Source organism: Bos grunniens, chromosome 21 (genome assembly GCF_055505025.1).
Source record: "Bos grunniens cultivar Pamir isolate PY7600 chromosome 21, Bosgru_T2T1.0, whole genome shotgun sequence".
NCBI classification, from domain to species: domain Eukaryota; kingdom Metazoa; phylum Chordata; class Mammalia; order Artiodactyla; family Bovidae; genus Bos; species Bos grunniens.
The window spans coordinates 21324855-21349183 of NC_141185.1; the positions used below are offsets into that span (position 1 = coordinate 21324855).

A 24329-nucleotide genomic window follows, 5' to 3' on the forward strand; every position below is an offset into this window, starting at 1 on the left:
TGAGCCTTAGGAAGCATCACTATGAACAAAGCTAGTGATGGAATTTCAAATCTGATGAGCTATTTCAAATCCCAGAAGATAATGCTGTTAAAGTGCTGCACTCAACGTGCCAGTCAATTTGGAAAACTCAGCAGTGGCCATAGGACTAGAAAAGGCAGTTTTCATTCCAATCCCAAAGAAAGGCAAAACCAAAGAATGTTCAAACTACCGCACAATTGCACTCATCTCACACACTAGCAAAGTAATGCTCAAAATTCTCCAAGCCAGGCTTCAACAGTACCTTAACCATGAACTTCCAGATGTTCAAGCTGGATTTAGAAAAGAAAGAGGAACCAGAGATCAAATTGCCAACATCCATTCTATCATCGAAAAAGCAACAGAGTTCCAGAAAAAATCTATTTCTGCTTCATTGACTACACCAAAGCCTTTGACTGTTTGGATCACAACAAACTGTGGAAAATTCTTAAAGAGATGGGAATACCAGACCACTTTACCTGCCTCCTGAGAAATCTGTATGCAGGTCAAGAAGCAATAGTTAGAACTGGACATGGAACAACAGACTGGTTTCAAATCGGGAAAGGAATATATCAAGGCTGTATATTGTCACCGTGCTTATTTAACTTATATGCAGAGTACATCATGAGAAATGTTGGGCTGGATGAACCACAGACTGGAATCAAGATTGCCGGGAGAAATATCAATAACCTCAGATATGCAGACGACACCACCCTTACGGCAGAAAGCGAAGAAGAACTAAAGAGCCTCTTGATGAAAGTGAAAGAGGAGAGTGAAAAAGTTGCTTAAAGCTCAACATTTAGAAAACTAAGATCATGGCATCCGGTCTCATCACTTCAAGGCAAATAGATGGGGAAATAATGAAAACAGCGAGAGATTTTATTTTTTGGGGTTCAAAGATCACTGCAGATGGTGACTGCAGCCATGAAATTAAAAGATGCTTGCTCCTTGGAAGAAAAGCTATGACCAACCTAGACAGCATATTAAAAAGCAGAGATACTACCAACAAAGGTCCATCTAGTCAAAGCTACGGTTTTTCCAATAGTCATGTATGGTTGTGAGAGCTGGACTATAAAGAAAGCTGAGTACCAAAGAACTGATGCTTTTGAACTGTGGTGTTGGAGAAGACTCTTGAGAGTCCCTTAGACTGCAAGGAGATGCAACCAGTCCATCCTAAAGGAAATCAGTCTTGAATATTCATTGGAAGGACTGATGCTGAAGCTGAAACTCCAATACTTTGGCCACCTGATATGAAGAACGGACTCATTTGAAAAGACTCTGATGCTGGGAAAGATTGAAGGCAGGAAGAGAAGGGGATGACAGAGGATGACATAGTTGGATGGCATCCCCGTCTTAATGAACATGAGTTTGAGCAAGTTCCAGGAGTTAGTGATGGAAGGGAAGTCTGGCGTGCTGCAGTCCATGGAGTCGCAAAGAGGTGGACACAACCGAGTGAACTGAACTGAACTGAAGGGACGAAGTGAGGCGAGAATTGGGACTGATTACTAATAAGGATGGGGTTTCTTTTTAAAATGATAAAAGTATTTCAAAATTGTGGTGATGTTTGCACAATGCAGTGAACATACGCCAAAAAAAAAAATCACTGAATTTAGCATTCAAAATGGGTAAATTTTGTTATCTGATTATATCTCAATAATTATTTTTTTATCTAAAAAATTAAAAAGTAGAGCAGTGTTGTGCAAGCCTAGGCCCCAGGCTAGTTTTGTGAGAATAGTGTATTTAGCCAAAAAAAAAAAAAAAAAATCATCCAGGTGAAGATATTGTTCACACAGTAGAACAACTTGCACAAAATTTGGCTACCCAAATATTTCCCATTCAGTACCCTCTTCTCTACTTCCCAGGTGGCTCAGTGGTAAAGAATCCGCCTACCAGTGCAGGAGATGCAGGTTCAGTCCCTGGGTCGGGAAGATCCTCCCTCTGGAGAAGGAAATGGCAACCGACTCAGTATTCTTAACCTGGGAAATCCCGTGGACAGAGGAGCCTGGCAGCTTATAGTCTATGGCCTCACAAAGAGGCAGACACGACTGAGCACGAGCACACCCTCTTCTCTATCCTATGTGACAAGTCTGTCACCTCTCCCTTACACTGTGTTCCTCGTTTTGTTGTTCTTACATCTAACCTACATACTTCTATCAGGAAGATCTATTTAACCCAAAAGTCTAACCACTGAAATACTTTGAAGGCTCTCCAGCACCTACATCACTTGGAACCTACTTATGTCTCCAACAAGCATCACTGCATATTGCTCCCTGAGCCCGCTTTACACTCCAGTAACACTGCTCCTAGTCGGCTGTACACACCATGCTGTTTTCATTGCTTGCTTAGGCTATTCACTCAGTCTGCAGAGGCTTTCATAATCACTCAAGAAAATGTGCTCTCTCCCACCCCTCAATTTCCTCAGCACTTACTATGTATGCTTCAGTAAGGACTTTATCCATTTCTACCTTGTACTGTTTTTGTCTTCTCTCCCTTAACTGACAGTATGACAGCAGTGGCCCAGACTACGTCTTGGTCTGCTTAGACTCTCCATATAACTATCATCTGTATTTACATTTATACATATACAGACACTAGACACACTATGGTTGAGTAAGTGAATATCAACGCAATAGAACTTTTTAATTTACATAATAAGAAACAAAAAATTGTAACTGCCCCAATATTTAAAGGGGCTTTTGACATTTCTAACGCAGTTTGTTTTTTTTTTTTTAAATACGGTGACATGCCCCTAAACATGTCAACAAAGACACTTGTAAACAGTTACTGAGAAAAATCCCTGCAACTTGATTATAAACTGAACCTTAAAAAACGAAAAAGAAATTGTGAACACTGGGAGCTCAATATCTCCAGATCTTGACGTTAACACGACCGTTTACATTAACAAGATAGAAAGAAGCGACGAACAAACTCACTTATGGTAAAGCACCTCAAAAGAGCATTATTTCTTAAAAGAAACCGCAGAATTAGAATCCCAATTCCCTGTCTAGGCTTAGATGTCCTTTCAAGCAACGCGAAGTTTCAGCATTTAAAAGGAACTGATTTCAGAGGATCAGTCCTCAAGTTTCTCACAGTTGGGGAAACCACGTGTCATCAAAATAAATAACATGACCGAAAGGCTAATTCATTTTAGGAAACTCACCTTTCTAAAGTCCTGCTAAGCATAAGCAAATGCTCTCTTCACCTTCCGGATCTCCAGGTCCCCCTACACCACATCAGAACCCGCCCAAGTACCCTAGGAACCTGTGCCCTGGACACAGGCCGCAGCCCGCCGGCAGGTGAGAACTGGCTTCTGGACCTCCGACTACTGCGGCTCAGACCCCAAAGCCAAAGTCTGCAGCTTCCTTCCCCGGGAGGCACCCGCGACCCCTGGGCCAAGTAACCCTGATCGCGCCTGGACTCACCCAGCGAAGCTTTGCCAGGACCAGCCCCAGGTACGGCTGAGGGGCACTCCCGGGCCCCTCCATAGCGCCAGGGCTGCTCTGGCAATCGGAGCCGTATCCAGGGCCTGCCCGAGCCACAACAAACGAACAGAACACGCAGCGTTCGGTCCGGAACCCAAACCTGCACCGGGCAACCGGATCAGACCACTGAGGAGCCGGCTACAGGGGGGTGCTGGAGATGAATGGCGCCGCCGTGCCTCGAGCGTCCACGCTGACCACCCGGGGAGCTTCGCCACCCACCCCAGGTTACGCTTTGCGTCCCTAAGATCCGAAGGTTCAAACCCGGCCGCGCGAGTCTGCGATCTGTACTCTCCTTGCCACCCTACCCCGAGGTTTGGTTTCGGCCGGGCCGCGGCGGGGAGGCGGGGTCGCGGGGACTCAGTTAATTTCCCTTCCTTCTTCGCGCGAGGTTCGTAGACGTGTCCCTGTCTTTCTCTCTTAAAGGGGCCGGCCCTCTACCTAGAGAGGCCACCCATCCTTGGAAATCGAGGTGCTCTAGGCTGAAAGAGAAGGATTCGGCCTCCGGCCCTGAGTTGTAGCGCGGGCCGCAGACATCCCCAGCGAAGGTCAAGACCATGGCCCAGAAATCCCCACCATCGGGCTGGCGGCTGCTAGACTTCTCCCGGAGGCCCCTCCGGGTCGCCCGGTTGGGTGAGCGCGACGCGCCTCCTCTGCCCGGCTGCCGGCGCCTGGCCCAAGCCCAGCCCCCAACGCTTTCATCTCGCAGCCCTGCAAGAGCCTGCTGTCCGCACCCCACAGAAGTCTTGATGGCGTCGTACCCCGGGGGAGCCCGCCGGCCCAGGGAAACCGGCCGCCGTCTTCATTCCACTCACAAAATGGCTTGCGGGGCCCGGGCCTCTGCGTCCTGCCAACCGTGTCCGGACTTTGGACAGGAAGGCGTCTCGGGTCAGCTGTGATCTGGGCAAAGTTTAACCTCTCCCACGCAAGAGAACATCGATCGGGCCTTCGGTGCCCAGCGGAGGGCTCCAGGGGCTTACTCACTTTTACCTGAGTTACCTGGGGTAACTTGCTGCGCAAAAGTCTTCAACTCCATGAGCTCCTAGTTACCCAGACGCCAAATCAAACCTGCATGAACCTCAGCTGGGCGCGTGTTCTCTGAAAAGGGGAGCTAAAAGTAGCACCTTGCCCTCTAAATTTAGGACCCTATATTTAGGTCTGTTGAATAAAATACCCAGGGATGGATCTGTTCTTAGAGATGGGTTTTATAACCCATCTCTGCATTTTCCAACAGAAGTCCTCGTTGAAGCAACAAGAAAAGGAAAGGAACGGGTACGTCTTCCTTAACAAATCACCTGAGAGAACTCAGCAGTTGAACAATATGTTAGTTCCTTAGGAAACTTCCCTAACGTTAAGCTCCAGCAGCAACAAAAGCATTGTGCCATAAAGAATCCAAAAATGGTCCAATTCACGGTGGAAGATTTTCGGAACCAAAACGCCGCCTAGATTTTCCGAACTCTCGTTTGCCACATCAGCCTAAGGAGTTTCAGGAACTATCGGTAGCAAAGAGCAGCAGAAATTGCTTAATAATTCTCATATTTAAGGTATTACACAACCTTCATATGTGTTGGACAGTATATACTCAAACTAAATTATGTGTATAGCTTATTAAGTCAAACAGAAGCCAAACTAAAACTCTGTCTTTAAAATTTAAAAGAGTCTTAGAACAAAGTATGCCTCAAAATATTGTATTACTGAATGAAAATTCTTCAGTAAATCTGAACATTTTCAGAGAACTCCAGAATTACTTTCAGCTTTCAGGACTTATTTACAACCTAAAACATTTTTTTTTTAAGTCCCTTTGCTCTCCCAGAGACAGTCTGTGCCCTTTTCTAATTTAACAGTAATTACCATTACAAATATTAAAAACATAGATCAGGAACAAAAGGATAAATGAAAATTTTTAAAAATCTACAAATTTCCCCATGGCAAAAACAGTAAACCTTAAACTCAATGCCAGATCCGAACCTAATTTCTGTACACACTTAATAGTCATGTTGAAACTTACCTCTTCCTCTAGATCTTTCAATTCCATTTTTTAAAAAGTTCATGTTAAAATATCCTAATATGTAAGTAAAATTCTAATAAGTACCTCATATCTTTGAGAAAGATTTCAGGTTCTAATACATCCTGCACTCTTCTGTTTCTACAATGACGGTGATCCTGTTCTGACACTTGTGTGGTAAAGGGGTGCCATAGGTGGAGTTGTGACTACCAACCCATAATCTAATTTCATGGACAAAACTCCTGGTCAATTTTTGTCTTTAAATATCATGCAAGTACTACTCTCTTAAAATCTACAATTGAAAAGAGAAACCCTGGATTAGGTAACTGATAAAAATAAAATTGAATGTTTTAACATATATTCATATAGAGTATGACTTTTACCATATTTACATTCAAAGTTTGTTTTCCTTAAGTAGATATGGGATTTTGCCACTTATATAGGCCTACCTGAAAGGAAATGGAGAACATATGCGGTTAGTGTTTGTGACAGCTACAAGAACCCATACAAGAACACTGGAAACATGCTAACCAGTAAACTTTGTCCACAATCCAGAAACTGATTTCCCTTATAAAGGGCCCTGTTGCTAAACTATAAATACTAGTTACTCCCTTTTAATTAAACAGTCAGTTGTCACTGGCTATAAGATCTAGTCTTTCAAAAGAAAGTCAAACATGCTGAGCCACATCTTCATTCTCTAATGATGTAAGAGTTTGTTCTCAAAACATGTTAAATCAGGAGCTACCTGTTGAACAAGAGTTGGGTAATTTCCATTGTTTATTCCATATATAAATGAAGCATTCTAGTTAAGAATATATAAATCTTAGAACTCAAAGAGCCCCTTCAGTTATAAAATAAAGTAGATAAAAGTGGTGTTGATTCCTATTACTTAATTTTTTAAAAAGCTTTTTTTTTGTACAAAATCTAACTGAACTTATCAACAAATAGAAACAATTTAGGCAAGAAAAAAAGGAAACCATTTCACCTAAATTTATGGGTGCTTATTAGAACATTAAGATTGTTGAAATTCCTGGTCTGACAGGAACTCTTCAGAATATTTAGTCCAAACATTATGAACTTAAAGCCATATTGAGGCCAAACAGTTGAAATAAGTGTAGGGAAATAAAAAGTGCATGTCTACTCAATACAAGCACTATTTAGCTTGAACTTCTTGTTGCTGTAGAAGAGTGGGAGACTATGTATTACAGTCTTCTACTTCTTCAACAGAATGCAGAAATCCAGATTTTTGTATGAATGCACATTTTAAATGCAGGCAACTGATTCATAATGTTTTACACAAAGCTCAAGTCTATAACCTGTCAAGCCTGTCATATAATCTCTGATAGTAGAATTTTAAACTGAGACTTCCCCAGAGAATAAGTGACTTTCCAGGGTCACAAGATAATTAATACATTTAAAGTCAATATTTTCATGTCTAAAGAATTTCAAACAAGATGTTCATATAAAATGTATTTGACAAAATTTACTGAGTCCACAAAAGTAAGCATACTTAGCACAGCCTATATTAAATAAGCACTTAACTGTATATGAAAGGTTAATATGGTATAGCAATAATTTTTTAATTTAGTAACTTCACTGGTATAACTTATGGAGAGACTACAAGTAAGGGCTATGTCAGTAGGACATACTAATAAGTAGAATTAAATAAGCAGTTGAAAGTTTTATTATAACTATTTTAGAAACTACATCATCATTAGTTTTTATTCTCTCCTATGCTAGAGCAGACTTCTGAGTAATGTTTTTAACCAACGTCTTCAACACCAAATCATATTGAGTAAATTAATCATTTCTCTGAGCTTATTTACTAGGTAATGTTAACTCTCTGGAACCCACCAAAGAAAGTGAGGAGGAAGCCTCTGAAAGCACAACAATATGTGTCATTAAGCCTAGTTTTCACAAATACTCTTACAGTCAGTGGCACCTGGTCACCTTAGCTAGAAATCTGGTAAATTTTCCTGTTTTCCATTTTCTCCTTGCTACTTTCAATCAGTCACTAAATCCAGTGAATTCTATCTGCAAAAGATATATCTAGTTTGTTCTTCCAATCATTTTAATAACCACTATCAGATACTTAATAACCACTATCAATAACCTCAGATATGCAGATGACACCACCCTTATGGCAGAAAGTGAAGAGGAACTAAAAAGCCTCTTGATGAAAGTGAAAGTGGAGAGTGAAAAAGTTGGCTTAAAGCTCAACATTCAGAAAACGAAGATCATGGCATCCGGTCCCATCACTTCATGGGAAATAGATGGGGAAACAGTGGAAACAGTGTCAGACTTTATTTTTCTGGGCTCCAAAATCACTGCAGATGGTGACTCTGCAGCCATGAAATTAAAAGACACTTACTCCTTGGAAGGAAAGTTATGACCAACCTAGATAGCATATTCAAAAGCAGAGACATTACTTTGCCAACAAAGGTTCGTCTAGTCAAGGCTATGGATTTTCCTGTGGTCATGTATGGATGTGAGAGTTGGACTGTAAAGAAGGCTGAGCATCGAAGAATTGATGCTTTTGAACTGTGGTGTTGGGGAAGACTCTTGAGAGTCCCTTGGACTGCAAGGAGATCCAACCAGTCCATTCTGAAGGAGATCAGCCCTGGGGTTTCTTTGGAGGGAATGATGCTAAAGCTGAAACTCCAGTACTTTGGCCACCTCATGCAAAGAGTTGACTCATTGGAAAAGACTCTGATACTGGGAGGGATTGGGGGCAAGAGGAGAAGGAGACGCCAGAGGATGAGATGGCTGGATGGCATCACTGACTCAATGGACATGAGTCTGAGTGAACTCTGGGAGTTGGTGATGGACAGGGAGGTCTGGCGTGCTGTGATTCATGGGGTCGCAAAGAGTCAGACACGACTGAGCGACTGATCTGATCTGATCTGATCAGATACTTAGGTCAGAGGTTAAAAAATATGGCTAGTAGGCCAAACTCAACCCACAGAACATTTTGTCTGACCTGCATGGTATTTTTTTTTTAATCTGAATATTTGCCAGCAATTAAAAATTGGGAGATTTCAAGCTTCCCTGGTGGCTCACTGGTAAAGAATCCACCTGCCATTTTTCACAGAACTAGAACAAAAAAATCTCACAATTTGTATGGAAACACAAAAGACCCCAAATAGCCAAAGCAATCTTGAGAAAGAAGAATGCAGCTAGAGGAATCAACTTTCCTGACTTCAGACTATATTACAAAGCTATAGTCATCAAAAAGACAGTATGATACTGGCACAAAAACAGAAATATAGACCAATGGAATAAGATAAAAAGCCCAGAGATAAACCCATGCACCTATGGATATCTTATTTTTAACAAAGGAGGCAAAAATACACAATGGGGCAAAGATAGCTTCTTCAGTAAGTGGTGCTGGGAAAACTGGACAGCTACACGTAAAAGAATGAAAGTAGAACACTTCCTCACCCCATCTTAAGTCTCTTCAGTCATGTTCGACTCTTTGAGACCCCATGGACTATAGCCCACCAGGCTCCTCTGCCCATGGGGATATTCCAGGCAAGAATACTGGAGTGGGTTGCCTGAGCCCTCCTCCAGGGGATCTTCCTGACCAAGGAATTGAACCCACATCCCTAACACCAGACACAAAGATAAACTCAAAATGGATTAAAGACCTAAATGTAAGACCAGAAACTATAAAATTCTTAGAGGAAAACATAGGCAGAACACTCAATGACATAAATCACAGCAAGATCCTCTACGACCCACCTCCTAGAGTAGTGGAAATAAAAATAAAAATAAACAAGTGGGACCTAATTAAACTTAAAAATTTTACAAAGCAAAGGAAACTATAAACAAGGTGAAAAGACACGCCTCAGAATGAGAGAAAATAATAGCAAATGAAACAACTGACAAAGGATTCATTTCCAAAATAAACAAGCAGCTCATATAAGTCAATATCAGAAAAACAGCCCAATCAAAAAGTGGGGAAAAGACTTAAACATACATTTCTCCAAAGAAGACATACAGATGGCTAACAAACACATGAAAAGATGCTCGACATCGCTCAATATTAGAGAAATGCAAATCAAAACTATAAGATATCACCTCACACCAGTCAGAATGGCTGTCATCAGAACATCCACAAACAAATGCTGGAGAAGGTGTGGAGCAAACAGAATCCTCTTACATTACTGGTGGGAATGTAAATTGATACAGTCATGATGGAAGAGAGTGTGGAGATTGTTAAAAAAAAAAAAAAAAACTGGGAATAAAACCACCATGTGTGTGCTTGCTAAGTTGCTTTAGTTGTGTCCAACTCTGCAACCCTATGGACTATAGCCCACCAGGCTCCTCTGTCCATGGGATTTCCCAGGCAAGAGTACTGGAGTGGGTTGCCATTCCCTTCTCCAAAACCACCATATGACCCAGCAATCCCACTACTAGGCATATACACTGAGGAAACCAAAACTGAAAAAGACACATGTACCCCAATGTTCACTGCAGTACTATTTACAATAGCTAGGACATGGAAGCAACCTAGATGTCCATCAACAGATGAACGTAAAGAGAAGCCATGGTACATATATACAATAGAATATTACTCAACCGTAAAAAGGAGCACATTTGAGTCCTAATAAGATAAATGAACCTAGAGCCTATTATACAGAGTGAGGTAAATCAGAAAAAGAAAAGCAAATATCATATACTAACACATATATAGGAAAGTTATGTCCAACCTAGATAGCATATTCAAAAGCAGAGACATTACTTTGCCAACAAAGGTCCGTCTGGTCAAGGCTATGGTTTTTCCTGTGGTCATGTATGGATGTGAGAGTTGGACTGTGAAGAAGGCTGAGCACTGAAGAATTGATGCTTTTGAACTGTGGTGTTGGAGAAGACTCTTGAGAGCCCCTTGGACTGCAAGGAGATCCAACCAGTCCATTCTAAAGGAGATCAGCCCTGGGATTTCTTTGGAAGGAATGATGCTAAAGCTGAAACTCCAATACTTTGGCCACCTCATGCGAAGAGCTGACTCATTGGAAAAGACTCTGATGCTGGGAGGGATTGGGGGCAGGAGGAGAAGGGGACGACAGAGGATGAGATGGCTGGATGGCATCACTGACTCGATGGACGTGAGTCTGAGTGAACTCCGGGAGTTGGTGATAGACATGGAGGCCTGGCATGCTGCGATTCATGGGGTCTCAAAGAGTTGGACACGACTGAGCGACTGAACTGAACTGAACACATATATATGGAATCTAGAAAGATAGTGCTGATAAAATTATTTGCAGGGCAGCAATGGAGACACAGACATAAAGAACAGACTTATGGACACAGTGCAGGGAAGGAAGGAGAGAGTGGGATGTATGGAGAGAGTAACATGGAAACGTACATTACAATATATAAAATAGATAGCTAATAGTAATTTGCTGTCTGACTCAGGGAACTCAAACCAGGATTTTGTAACAACCTAGAGGGGTGGGATGGGGAGGGAGGTGGGAGGGAGGTTCAAGAGGGAGGGGACATATGTATAACTATTGCCGATTCTTGTTGATGTTTGGCAGACATCAACACAATACTGTAAAGCAATTATCCTTCAACTAAAAATAAATAAATAAATAAAAAAGAATCCACCTGCCAATGCAGGAGACACAGTTTCAATCCCTGGTCAGAGAAGATCCTATATGCCGAAGAACAACTAAACCCGAGTGCAACAACTGCTGAGCCCATGCTCTAGGGCCCTCAAGTCTCAAGTACTGAGCCCGTGTACTGTAAATGCTGAAGCCCCTGCGCCCTGGAGCCTGCGCTCCTTAACGGGAGGAGCCACTGCAGTGAGAAGCCCTTCCACCACAACTAGAGAGCAGCCCCCACTCATTGAAACTAGAAAAAACCTGTGCAGCAATGAAGACCCAACACAGCCACAAATAAATCAATATTTTTAAATATTATTTTTAAAAAACAGGTTCTTTTTTAAAAATGGGAGATTTCACACACAAAAAAATCTAGATTTCCAACTTTTCTTGAAATATCAGAAGATCTGGAAAAAAAAGACTGAAGAAGCTATATCCTTTGAGAAAGCATACATTCTCTAGTTGGCTACAGTTCTCTCCTTTACCTGTGCTTCACTCATTTCATTTGAGTTTATAAACCCTAATTTAGACCTTCACAATTTATTTCCTGAACTGAAGTGATAACTTCTTGATTGGGCTCCCTTCCTCTGGTTTTCAGTCAATTCTTATTAATATTGACAATGTTGATTGACAGACTTCATACATGAAACTTTTTCACTTTACTCAAAGCAATTATCCTCCAATTAAAAATAAATTTAAAAAATAGTGCCCCATTATTGAAAAGATAGAGTTCAACTTCCCAGCACAAATGCAAAGCTAACCTTTCTCTTTAATCCCAGTATTCAACTTCAATCCCAATATTCAATCAGACTGAATTACTTATAAATTGCTTATAAATTTATTGCTTATAAATTCAATCAGACTGAATTGCTTAGAAATGCCAGAATCTCTCCCACTTCTGTACTTTTTAAAATGCACTCTCAACCTAGAATGTTCATCCTTTCTTGCCTGGCTAACTCCTACTCTTTCTTCAAGATCAGCTCAAGTAAGATCTCTTCTGGGACATTTTCCCAGGCTCCTCCTCCCCACTCTCTCTACCTACCATTTCCAGTCAGTCTACCAGGCAGCTCCTCCTGTGTATCAGTAGCATCCTGTGGCCATTACAGCACGTACAATTATTGCTTTTTTTACTGTGTCCAACTAGAATGAACTCCTTGAAGGCAACCACTGTTAAGTTTCATCTTAAAATGTAAATGAGAAGACAGAAGTGCTTCCTCAATTATTTATATAATAGCAGTAAATGAGAAAAGGAAGAAACACTTGCAAAAGACCTTATGTGCCAAATACTACAGCTAGATCCTTTTGTAATATTTCATTTACAATAAATGAGATAGAATTTAATACAAGTTACAATAAATGAAAAAGCAGACAGATTTTAGAATTTTAGTTATGACTTGGTTAAATGTTGAAGTACTAGTTGTTTTGTAAGATTCTCATTACATCATTTTGAGGTCACAGCTGTCGTTCAAATAATAATTTCCTTAAGATTAAATTTCAGTTCATATTATTTCTGAGTTAAATCTTAGTATGATTTCCTCTGATTAAAAAAAAAAAAAGAGAAGGAAAAAACCCTAATGCTCAAGATCAACAAAGTTTAAGGAAAGGCTTTAAAAAATATCTTTAAGAACATCTATGCAACAAAATACTCATATAAGGGAAAAGCTTGATATAAGATTTTATGCAAAGAGAAATATTATGCATCAATAATATTTACATAGGGAGGATTCACTCAAACATAATTTTCAGTTATTCCTATATTTAGTAAAATAGGTAAAATTACTGGGTGGCGCTAGTGATAAAGAACCCACCTGTCAATGCAAGAGATAGAAACTCAGGTTCGATTCATTGGTCGGGAAGATCCCCTGGAGAAGGAAATGGCAACCCACTCCAATATTCTTGCCTACATCATCCCATGATGTAGACCTGGCAGGCTGCAGTTTATAGCTTCACAAAGAGTCAGACACAACTGACTCTACTTAGCACACACATAAAAGTATTGAAAAATATCTAAAAGGTCAACTTACCCCTTCTATAAGAATTACAATTGGTGAAAATGCAGAATTCAGGAAATCATAAACATCAATTTGAAATAAATATTCCAGAAGCTGACGCCAAGAAGCATCTTCTGTCAATTTATAAATTAAAATGTTAATACATGATAAGATACAAATTTTGAGTTTAATTTCTTCCTTAATTGCTGCATTAGAGAACAAATAACTTGTTTCTTACCTTTTTTAGCAATGTAATTTTGAGAAGATAAAGAGTAATCAGTTGAAAGGATCTGACTGTTTGACAGGGTATTTTCCATAGATGTGTCCATTTCCATCTGAGTAGGCCTTTCAGTGTCTAGTGATATTTTTAATTTTTCATCACTATTTTCAGAAGATAGAGTTTTGAAATGAGCTTCTTCAATAATTCTCATAGGGAACTCTATTTCAGAGTCCATATCTGCAAATAGAGAGAAATGTTTAGGGTTTTTAATAATGTTTACTTTGTTGTAGGCTTCCTATTTTTTTTTCTAGGCAGGTCATCCTTTGAATCTTTGTGGGCATTGTGATTCTTCATTATGGAAAGAATTCATTTGAAACAAATTTATAGTCTGTATTAGTTCCTACTGCAGATACAAATTAACAAACACTTAATGGCTTAAACAACACAAATATGTTTCTGGAAATCAGAAATCCTAAAACCAAGGCTGTGGCAGGGCTGTATTCCTTCTGGAGGTCTAGAGGAGAATTCATTTCCTTGCTTTTTCTACCTTCTGGAGGCCACCTGCATCCTTTCGCTCATGGCCCTGTATATATGAAGATATATATATACATATATATACATATATATATATGCACATCTCGAGAAAATTCACTTTAAAGAGGATTGTTGTAATTGTTGTTTAGTCACTAAGTTGTGTCCAGCTTTTGTGATCCCATGGAATGTAGCCTGCCAGGCTCCTCTGTCCATGGGATTTTCCAGGCAAGACTATTGGAGCAGATTGCCATTTCCTTCTTCAGGGGCTCTTCCAAACCCAGGGAGTACCTGACGTGCATTGGCAAGCAGATTCTTTACCTCTCATCCACCTGGGAAGCCCTTAAAAAGGACTACCCTTCTCCAAAATTAAGAAAAAAATTTAATTAGAAATATATGTGTTATAATTTTCCACATTTGTAATGTTGCACCATATATTTATGTGCATGCCATGTCACACGGCCATCAATTTAATTTTCAAATATAGTTTAAACTGATCACTTGATTCAATGAACTAATCAAACAGGATTTTTTTTTTTTTTTAGGATTTTTTTTTAAAAAAGGTTCTAACTAGTCCCAGCCTAAGGTATAGTAGTCAAGTAAATTGTAGGATTTATTTCTCAGTTACTTTTTAAGACAAGGATAGAAAAGTATCACTGCAGTCCTGAAAAACAATATTAAAGAATAGTCCTAACTTAATTATTCATTATCTAACTTCGCTCTTTGAGTTATGAATGTAACATATCATTTTCATTCTGTCACTTAGTCAGCATTGTTTAAAAGATGAAAGTCCCAAGTGAGCAAACAGATACCTGTAATTTAATAATGCCACATGTGGACATTAAAATTTAAAATGACCAATCATTTCAGGAGTTTGAATATAATTGGACCATTGTAAATACAGGACTCAAATAGTGATCTACAATGATGTTTGATGGCATCAAACATCAACTTATTCAACAATTAATTTCACAAAATTTTTGTGTGCCTAGATTGATTCTTTTTAAAATATTATCTTATACTGCACTTGAAATAAATATATGTAAAAAAAATGAAAACCTGCTATATTATTTTCATATTTAATTATATTTCTGAGGTATTATTTTTACATTACTTAAATGTAAGCCTTAGGATTTACATTAGAAGCCAAAGCAATCTTGAAATTGAAGAATATTGATTCTTGAAAAAGAAGAATAGAGCTGGAGTAATCATACTCCCTGACTTCAGCCTATACCACAAAGCTACAATCATGAAAATAGTATGATACTGGAACAAAAATAGATACATGGATCAATGGAATACTCTAGAGAGCCCAGAAATAGGCCCACACACTTATGATCAATTAATCTACAACAAAAGAGATAAGGATATACAATGCAGAAAAGATAGTTTCTTCAAAAAGTTGTACAGGGAAAACTAGAGAGCAACATGTAAAAGAATGAAATTAGAACATTCTCTAATACCATACACAAAAAATTTAAAGACCTAACTATAAGACTGGATACTATAAAATTCCTAGAGGAAAACAATGGTAGAAAACTTTTTGATATAAATCACAGCAATATATTGGGGAATCTGTCTCCTAGAGTAAAGAAAACAAAACCAAAAATAAATGGGACCTAGTTAAACTAAAAATCTTTGCACAGCAAAAGAAACGATAAACAAAACAAAAAGACAACCTAGGAAGTGGGAGAAAATATTTGCAAAGGTTGCGAAGGACAAGGGATTGATTTCCAAAATATACAAACAGCTCATACAGGTCAATATCAAAAAAGCAAACAACTCAATCAAAAATGAGTGGAAGACCTAAATAGATATTTCTTCAAAGAAGACATCCAGATGGCTAAGAAGAAGCACATCTCTAATTATTAGAGAAATGTAAATCAAACCTACAGTGAAGTATCACACCAGCCAGAATCAGATCAGATCAGTCGCTCAGTCGTGTCCAACACTTTGCGATCCCATGAATCGCAGCACGCCAGGCCTCCCTGTCCATCACCAACTCCCAGAGTTCACTCAGACTCACGTCCATTGAGTCAGTGATGCCATCCAGCCATCTCATCTTCTGTTGTCTCCTTCTCCTCCTGCCCTCAATCGCTCCAAGCACCAGAGTCTTTTCCAATGAGTCAACTCTTCGCATGAGGTGGCCAAACTACTGGAGTTTCAGTTTCAGCATCATTCCTTCCAAAGAAATCCCAGGGCTGATCTCCTTCAGAATGGACTGGTTGGATCTCCTTGCAGTCCAAGGGACTCTCAAGAGTCTTCTCCAACACCACAGTTCAAAAGCATCAATTCTTCGGCACTCAGCCTTCTTCACAGTCCAACGCTCACATCCATACATGACCACAGGAAAAACCATAGCCTTTACTAGACGAACCTTTGTTGGCAAAGTAATGTCTTTGCTTTTGAACATGCTATCTAGGTTGGTCATCACTTTCCTTCCAAGGAGTAAGCGTCTTTTAATTTCATGGCTGCAGTCACCATCTGTAGTGATTTTGGAGCCCAGAAAAATAAACTCTGACACTGTTTCCACTGTTTCCCCATCTATTTCCCATGAAGTGGTGGGACCAGATGCCATGATCTTAATTTTCTGAATGTTGAGCTTTAAGCCAACTTTTCCACTCTCCACTTTCACTTTCATCAAGAGGCTTTTTAGTTCCTCTTCGCTTTCTGCCATAAGGGTGGTGTCATCTGCATATCTGAGGTTATTGATATTTCTCCCAGCAATCTTGATTCCAGTTTGTGTTTCTTCCAGTCCAGCGTTTCTCATGATGTACTCTGCATATAAGTTAAATAAACAGAGTGACAATATACAGCCTTGACGAACTCCTTTTCCTATTTGGAACCAGTCTGTTGTTCCACGTCCAGTTCTAACTGTTGCTTCCTGACCTGCATACAAATTTCTCAAGAGGCAGTCAGGTGGTCTGGTATTCCCATGTCTTTCAGAATTTTCCACAGTTTATTGTGATCCACACAGTCAAAGGCTTTGGCATAGTCAATAAAGCAGAAATAGATGATTTTCTGGAACTCTCTTGCTTTTTCCATGATCCAGTGGATGTTGGCAATTTGATCTTTGGTTCCTCTGCCTTTTCTAAAACCAGCTTGAACATCAGGAAGTTCACGGTTCACATATTGCTGAAGCCTGGCTTGGAGAATTTTGAGCATTACTTTACTAGTGTGTGAGATGAGTGCAATTGTGCAGTAGTTTGAGCATTCTTTGGCATTGCCTTTCTTTGGGATTGGAATGAAAACTGACCTTTTCCAGTCCTGTGGCCACTGCTGAGTTTTCCAAACCTGCTGGCATACTGAGTGCAGCACTTTCACAGCATCATCTTTCAGGATTTGGAATAGCTCAATTGGAATTCCATCACCTCCACTAGCTTTGTTCGTAGTGATGCTTTCTAAGGCCCACTTGACTTCACATTCCAGGATGTCTGGCTCTAGGTCAGTGATCACACCACCGTGATTATCTGGGTCGTGAAGATCTTTTTTGTACAGTTCTTCTGTGTATTCTTGCCACCTCTTCTTAATATCTTCTGTTTCTATTAGGTCCATACCATTTCTGTCCTTTATTGAGCGCATCTTTGCATGAAATGTTCCTTTGATATCTTTAATTTTCTTGTAGAGATCTCTAGTCTTTCCCATTCTGTTGTTTTCCTCTATTTCTTTGCACTGATCACTGAGGAAGGCTTTCTTATCTCTCCTTGGTATTCTTTGGAACTCTGCACTCAGATGTTTATATGTTTCCTTTTCTCCTTTGCTTTTCACTTCTCTTCTTTTCACAGCTATTTGTAAGGCCTCCCCAGACAGCCATTATGCTTTTTTGCATTTTTTTTCTATGGGAATGGTCTTGATCCCTGTCTCCTGTACAATGTCACGAACCTCATTCCATAGTTCATCAGGCACTCTATCTATCAGATCTAGGCCCTTAAATCTATTTCTCACTTCCACTGTATAATCATAAGGGATTTGATTTAGGTCATACCTGAATGGTCTAGTGGTTTTCCCTACTTTCTTCAATTTAAGTCTGAATTTGGCAATAAGGAGTTCATGGTCTGAGCCACAGTCAGCTCCTGGTCTTGTTTTTGCTGACTGTATAGAGTTTCTCCATCTTTGGCTGCAAAGAATATAATCAATCTGATTTCGGTGTTGACCATCTGGTGATGTCCATCTATAGAGTCTTCTCTTGTGTTGTTGGAAGAGGGTGTTTGTTATGATCAGTGCATTTTATTGGCAAAACTCTATTAGTCTTTGCCCTGCTTCATTCCGTATTCCAAGGCCAAATTTGCCTGTTACTCCAGGTGTTTCTTGACTTCCTACTTTTGCATTCCAGTCCCCTATAATGAAAAGGACATCTTTTTTGGGTGTTAGTTCTAAAAGGTCTTGTAGGCCTTCAAACAACCGTTCAACTTCAGCTTCTTCAGCATTACTGGTTGGGGCATAGACTTGGATTACTGTGATACTGAATGGTTTGCCTTGGAAACGAACAGAGATCATTCTGTCGTTTTTGAGATTGCATCCAAGTACTGCATTTTGGACTCTTTTGTTGACCATGATGGCCACTCCATTTCTTCTGAGGGATTCCTGCCCGCAGTAGTAGATACAATGGTCATCTGAGTTAAATTCACCCATTCCAGTCCATTTCAGTTCGCTGATTCCTAGAATGTCGACATTCACTCTTGCCATCTCTTGTTTGACCACTTCCAATTTGCCTTGATTCATGGACCTGACATTCCAGGTTCCTATGCAATATTGCTCTTTACAGCATTGGACCTGGCTTCTATCACCAGTCACATCCACGGCTGGGTACTCTTTTTGCTTTGGCTCCATCCCTTCATTCTTTCTGGAGTTATTTCTCCACTGATCTCCAGTAGCATATTGGGCACCTACTGACCTGGGGAGTTTTGGCCATCATCAAAAAGTCAACAATGAATACTGAAAAGGGTGTGGATAAAAGGAAAGCCTTCTGTACTTTGGTGGGAACATAAACTGGTGCAGCCACTAGGGAGAACAGCATGGAGGTCCCTTAAAAAATTAAAAATAGAACTTCCATAGGATCCAACAACCCCACACCTGGCCATATACTGGGAAAAAACTATAATTTGAAAATATACATGCATTATTTACAATAGCCAAGACATGGAAGCAATTTAAATGTCTATCAACAGATGAACAGAAAAAGAAAATTGTATGTATTCACATACAATGGACTATAGGCCATAAAAAAGAATGAAATAATGCTATTTGCAGCATTGGATAGACCTAGAGATTATCATACTAGATGAAGTCAGATAGTGAATGACAAATATCATATGATATCACTTACATGTGGAAGTGATACAAATGAACTTATTTACAAAACAGAAATAGACTCAGACAGAAAACAAACTTACAGTTACCAAAAGGAAAGAAAGGGAGGGATAAATTAAGAATTTGGGATTAACATTTATATACTACTGTATATAAAATAACAAGGTCCTAATAATAGCGCAGGAAACTATATTCAATATCTTATAATAACCTATAATTGAAAACAATCTGAAAAGTAATATATATTCTTATCTGTATATTCATATATGTTCTTATATGTATATATATTTTATATATATATATACAACTGAATCACTTTGCTGTATACCTAAAATATTGTAAGTACTTCAATTTTTAAAAAAGATTTACATTAGATAGTTATGCCTTTCTTATAATTTTTAATAAATTAATAAAGTTTTAATTCAAATAAAATAATATTCTTTCATATTTAACTGTACTTGGAAAATTCATTATTTAAATAAGCTCAGTTGGAATCCTTTTGTAAAATAGCTATTAATATTGTAATATAAATAACTTATCTAATTAATTTATTTTGTAAATTCTTAGATCAGCAATATTGGCTTTTTGTAAATGTGTTATCTCAAGCCTCAACTTTTCACAAATACTTATTCAAGATCAGAGATTCATTTTTCTTATGCATTCTTTACAAATAAGTCCAGTTTTCACTTGTTATTCCCTAAAAGGGGTAGTGAAATTATCTGAAAATATTGGCTATTTTAGCTATTTCTCCAATATCCAGAAAATAGACTCCGTGGCATTAACTGAATCCTTTCTTTAGTATTCTCTTTTTTAATAGCAAACTTTGCATGACCTTAGTTTGTTTTCATTTAGTTAATAGTGAAATGTTTTGAAATATTTGTAGAGTAAGGCATCTTTTTTCTGAACCTTAAAAGAATTTCTTAGCACTTTTATAAAAATCCTTCAAAACTAGTTATAATTGCATAAATGCACTGCTTGACTATTTACCAAGTTATTTTCCCAGCATCACTACATGAAATAAATTCTACTAAAATGATATTCAGAATGCCCTGAAGTTTCTATATATAAGCTCTAAAATATTTTTATATATCTATATTTTGAAACGTCTATATTTCTGGGTTGATATTACTTTGTTTTAGTCTCTTCTTTCCAGTTACTCTTATCTGCTTTTTCACAAATATCTCTTTAGGATCTAACAAGCTTAGAATAAAATAATTTCCTCCAGCCTTTGAAAATCTAGGTCTCTAATGTTTTCAGTCATGAAAATCATCATATCTACACCTTTCTTATTTAGAAAAGTGTTAGAGGTGGCCCAGATGGTAAAGAATCTGCCTGCGATGCAGGAGACCCAAGTTCAATCCGTGGGTCAGGAAGATCCCCTAGAGAAGGGAATGGCTACCCACTCTAGTATTCTTGCCTGGAGAATTCCATGAACAGAAGAGCCTAGCCGGCTACAGGCCATGGGGTCTCAAAGAGTCTGACATGACTGAGCGAATAATACTTTCACTTCACTTAGAATCTAAAGTCTATATTCTGGTTAGAGGATGTTGATCAAATAAAGAACTCACATTTTATAGAATATTAAGAAATAACATATAGTTCTTCTGGAAATTCAAGAAAATCAACCAGCTCCAGTGAAATGTGTTTCTTTCTGAGTTTGCAACATTATTGATCTCTTCTTGTGAAAGTTTTTATGTCATTCTAAAGTTCAATCATTTCTGTATTATTGGCCAATATTTGTTGAGTTTCTAATCTGTCCATCATAAAGACAGAATGGAGATGTGCGAAAGTCATGTTATATAACTCTACTTAAAATATAATCCACGTGTTTTTAATCATAGGTGTCACTGATGCCTGGACACCTAGAAGTCTCCTCTGCTACTCTGCTCTCTTCTGTTGCCTTCTGTTGAGCTCCCAGAATTGAGAGACTTGATGGACAATGTGGAAAACGTTTTACATTGTTTTTGCTTGAGTTTCCATATTACCTTGTACACTTAAAGAAAACCCTTGTTATCACAGATCTTCTTAGTGGGGAGGTGAGGAACTATAGATCTAGAATAAAATATAATTTAGAAACCAAGGCTATTTTAAAGTAATGAAAGTTGTTTTTAAAATAACCTAATAAGCAAAAATTATCACCTAACAGAACAGAAAGTCAATGGACATTATCTAAAATAGGTTAATCAAAGGAGAACAATATAAATATTTTATTTAGAAAATAGATAAATACTAAAAGAAATATTCTCTAAAAAATAAAAGAAATTATTATCCTTGGGAGAGAGGTGGAAGTAGAGATGGACAAAGGGAACAGAAATTGCTTTTGTTTAGGGAAAAAAAAAGCCTTAGCACTACATATATTTTTAAACCTGTCTACATATAGAAGTTTGATTAAAACTTATTGTAAAATATCTAGAGATCTCCTTGAAATATCCATATACATCCAATCATTCCTTGTCCCTTGAGATTTTATGATATTAAGATCTAGTAAGCACTTCCCTGGTGGCTCAGACAGTAAAGAACCCACCTGCAATGTGGGAGACCTGTGTTTGAACCCTGAGTTGGGAAGAGCCCCTGGAGCATGGAATGGCAACCGACTCCAGTATTCTTGCCTGGAGAGCTCCATGAACAGAGGAGCCTGGCAGGCCCCAGTCCATGGGGTCACAAAGAGCTGGACATGACTGACTGACTTTCACTTTACTTTAAGATCTACTAAGTCCCAGAGCAAACCAGATATATTGATAAAAGGGTGATTGACAAGGTTGTTGCTAATTATTGTTTATTTAGAAAAACAAGGATTCCTGGATTTTTCATGTGATTTGTACTTTTAAAAATAGGCTCAGACTGTAAAGAATCTGCCTATAATGTGCGAGACCCAGGTTTGACCCCTGGGTTGGGCAGATAACCTGAAGAAGAGAATGGCTACCCACTCCAATATTCTGGCCTGGAGAATTCATGGACAGAGAAGCCTGGCGGGCTACAGTCCATGGCACCTCAAAAAGTCAGACACGACTGAGCAACTAGCAATTTCACTTTTTCCTATGTTTAAAAAAGAAATCACATTATAGATATTTTTATACTAACCTGGCTGACTGTAACCACTTTTCAACGTATCTTCTATATTATCTGTGGGGTACTTTTCAGCTGAAAATTCTTCTGTTTTATCATTTTCACCTACATTACTTTCATCCAGAGTCTGTTTGGGAAATGTCAATTCCGTTTCCTTTGGAGTGTTCTGGAACCTCCAGCGGTTGTCAAAATTATACAATAACTTTTTAAAATATGGTACAGTATCAGAATCCTCTGTTTTCTCTAACACCCTTTCCTTGCCTACTTGATTTTCAGTTTCCGTAACTTTTATTAGTTTTATTTCTTGTTCCTTATCAGGGTCAAATTCACTTGTTGAAGGATGTCTATGTTTATCTTCCTCACCTCCTTCTTCATTTTTTCCATCATCTGATATCATTTTATCTTCATTAGCATATGCGAAGCCTAGCATAGCAAAACCAAAATCAAACCAACTTGGCTTGAGAATTGAGCTCTCATTAGTGATTACGTCTTCCTTTTCTGTTAATATTTCTGTACACGGAACAGTGGGTTCTTCCTCAGAGGATATGGAACTAGGAACATCTTCTAACAGTGGGTTGCTTTCTTTGGATGATAACTCAAGCTCTGTATCCTCACCTCCAAAACCCAAATAACTTGTAAATCCACCACCAAACCAACCAGTGTCTTGAGGATTGAGAATGTGCTCTAACTCAGATACTAACAGTTCAGACTGTTCCTTTGGCACTGAATCAAACTCTAATTCAAGTTCTTGCTTATGTTCTGTTTGGGGCTCACCACTGTTCAATTCCTCTGGGTCATTCCCATCTTCCACTGCTATTTGTCTACTTAGAAATGAGCTTTCTTCTTGAGGTTCAGTAACTGATTCAAAAGGCTTTTCTTCAGCTTGGTCCTCTCCAAATCCAAACCATCCTTTCACTTCAGGGACAGCTGAAGATGGTGGGACATGATCCTCTTCTGGAATAAGATACTGTTCCATACTTTCAGTTTCTGCTTCCCAATCTTCTAATTCACTAGTACTTCTGATATCTTCAGGAGCCTCTGAAGCTGGAAATCGGTCTTCAAACAAACTACTTTCAGAAGTTGAATAAAAGCCAGGTTCTATCTGAAAATCACTTTCATATACACTAGATTTGGGGTCATTATCTTCTTCATATGGATACATATTTTCACTATTATCACTGTTTAACTCACTAGCTTCATTTTCAAATATGTAGCTTATTCCAAGAAGACAGAAAAAGTCAGATTCCTGAAAGGAAAAATAAATATATGATTAACATTAATATACTGAAACTCCTTGTTTGTCCAAAATCATTCCAAATGAGTGTCATTTTCCCAAGGCCACACAACTAGCTCAATAGCTGAGCAAAAACTCCTAATTGCAAACACTTGTATCATAACTGACTTTTCAGGGTTAGTGATATAAACCTCAGTTAGGTTTATATCATTTGCATTAGGATTTGTTATCAAATAGTTGAAGAACTTTAGAAGAAACGGCAATCTAGTACTGAGTATATTCTGCAAAGTAACTCTAATGAAAAGGCGTACATGGCCACAAAACCTTGCTCCTTGTAAGGGTACACTGAATGGACACATGGAGCTGTGCCGTGGTTTCAGAGTGGAACTTACAGAACATGATCACAGCTCAGAAAAACCAGACTCTAAAGCATGATGGCCTGGTTAGAAGCTACACTAAAACACTTAGGCTTCTTTCATTGAGTTATTGCAAACAGCCAATGGAGGCAGGGATCCCCTTGCTCATCTCACAGAACAACCAAATTTTCAAGAATAAAATGGTAAAAGCTATTTTTTTTATCTGAAGGTATGAGACACTGATATGCACTGCTCTTTGGTTATCACCATTATAAAATGAGAATAAAACTCAGAATTTTACAAAAAATAAACTTCAGAATTACAATTTTTTACAGTATAATTTTGGCACTGCAACACTGTAGGTGATTAATAGACACTGGAGCCAAACACTATGGATTGAAATCTTAATCCTGCTGTTTACTAGCTTTGTGACCTTGGGTGAATTAGATGATCTTTCTATGCCTCAGTCTCTTCATTTGTAAAATAAGAAAAATAATACCTTATAGGGCTGTTGTG

The 24329-nt window shown here is 38.6% G+C and overlaps 1 protein-coding gene across 38 annotated transcripts in view; it reads right to left on the reverse strand.

The window, feature by feature from the left end:
- Positions 1-24329, reverse strand: part of MIA2 (MIA SH3 domain ER export factor 2) — a 97101-nt gene that overhangs the window by 64707 nt on the left and 8065 nt on the right. For 4 of the 38 annotated variants that reach the window (XM_086363402.1, XM_086363400.1, XM_086363401.1 and 1 more), the window contains exons 4-6: positions 22239-23469; positions 13335-13553; positions 13130-13230 (exon numbers count right to left, since the gene is read on the reverse strand). In XM_086363402.1, coding sequence (XP_086219528.1) covers positions 13130-13230; positions 13335-13553; positions 22239-23469 — 1551 coding nt within the window. Of the gene's footprint in view, positions 1-3175; positions 3573-3802; positions 4177-4228; positions 4791-5502; positions 5648-13129; positions 13231-13334; positions 13554-22238; positions 23470-24329 lie in introns of those variants that run through there. The other 34 variants (XM_086363429.1, XM_086363408.1, XM_086363427.1 and 31 more) reach the window with 14 other exon arrangements.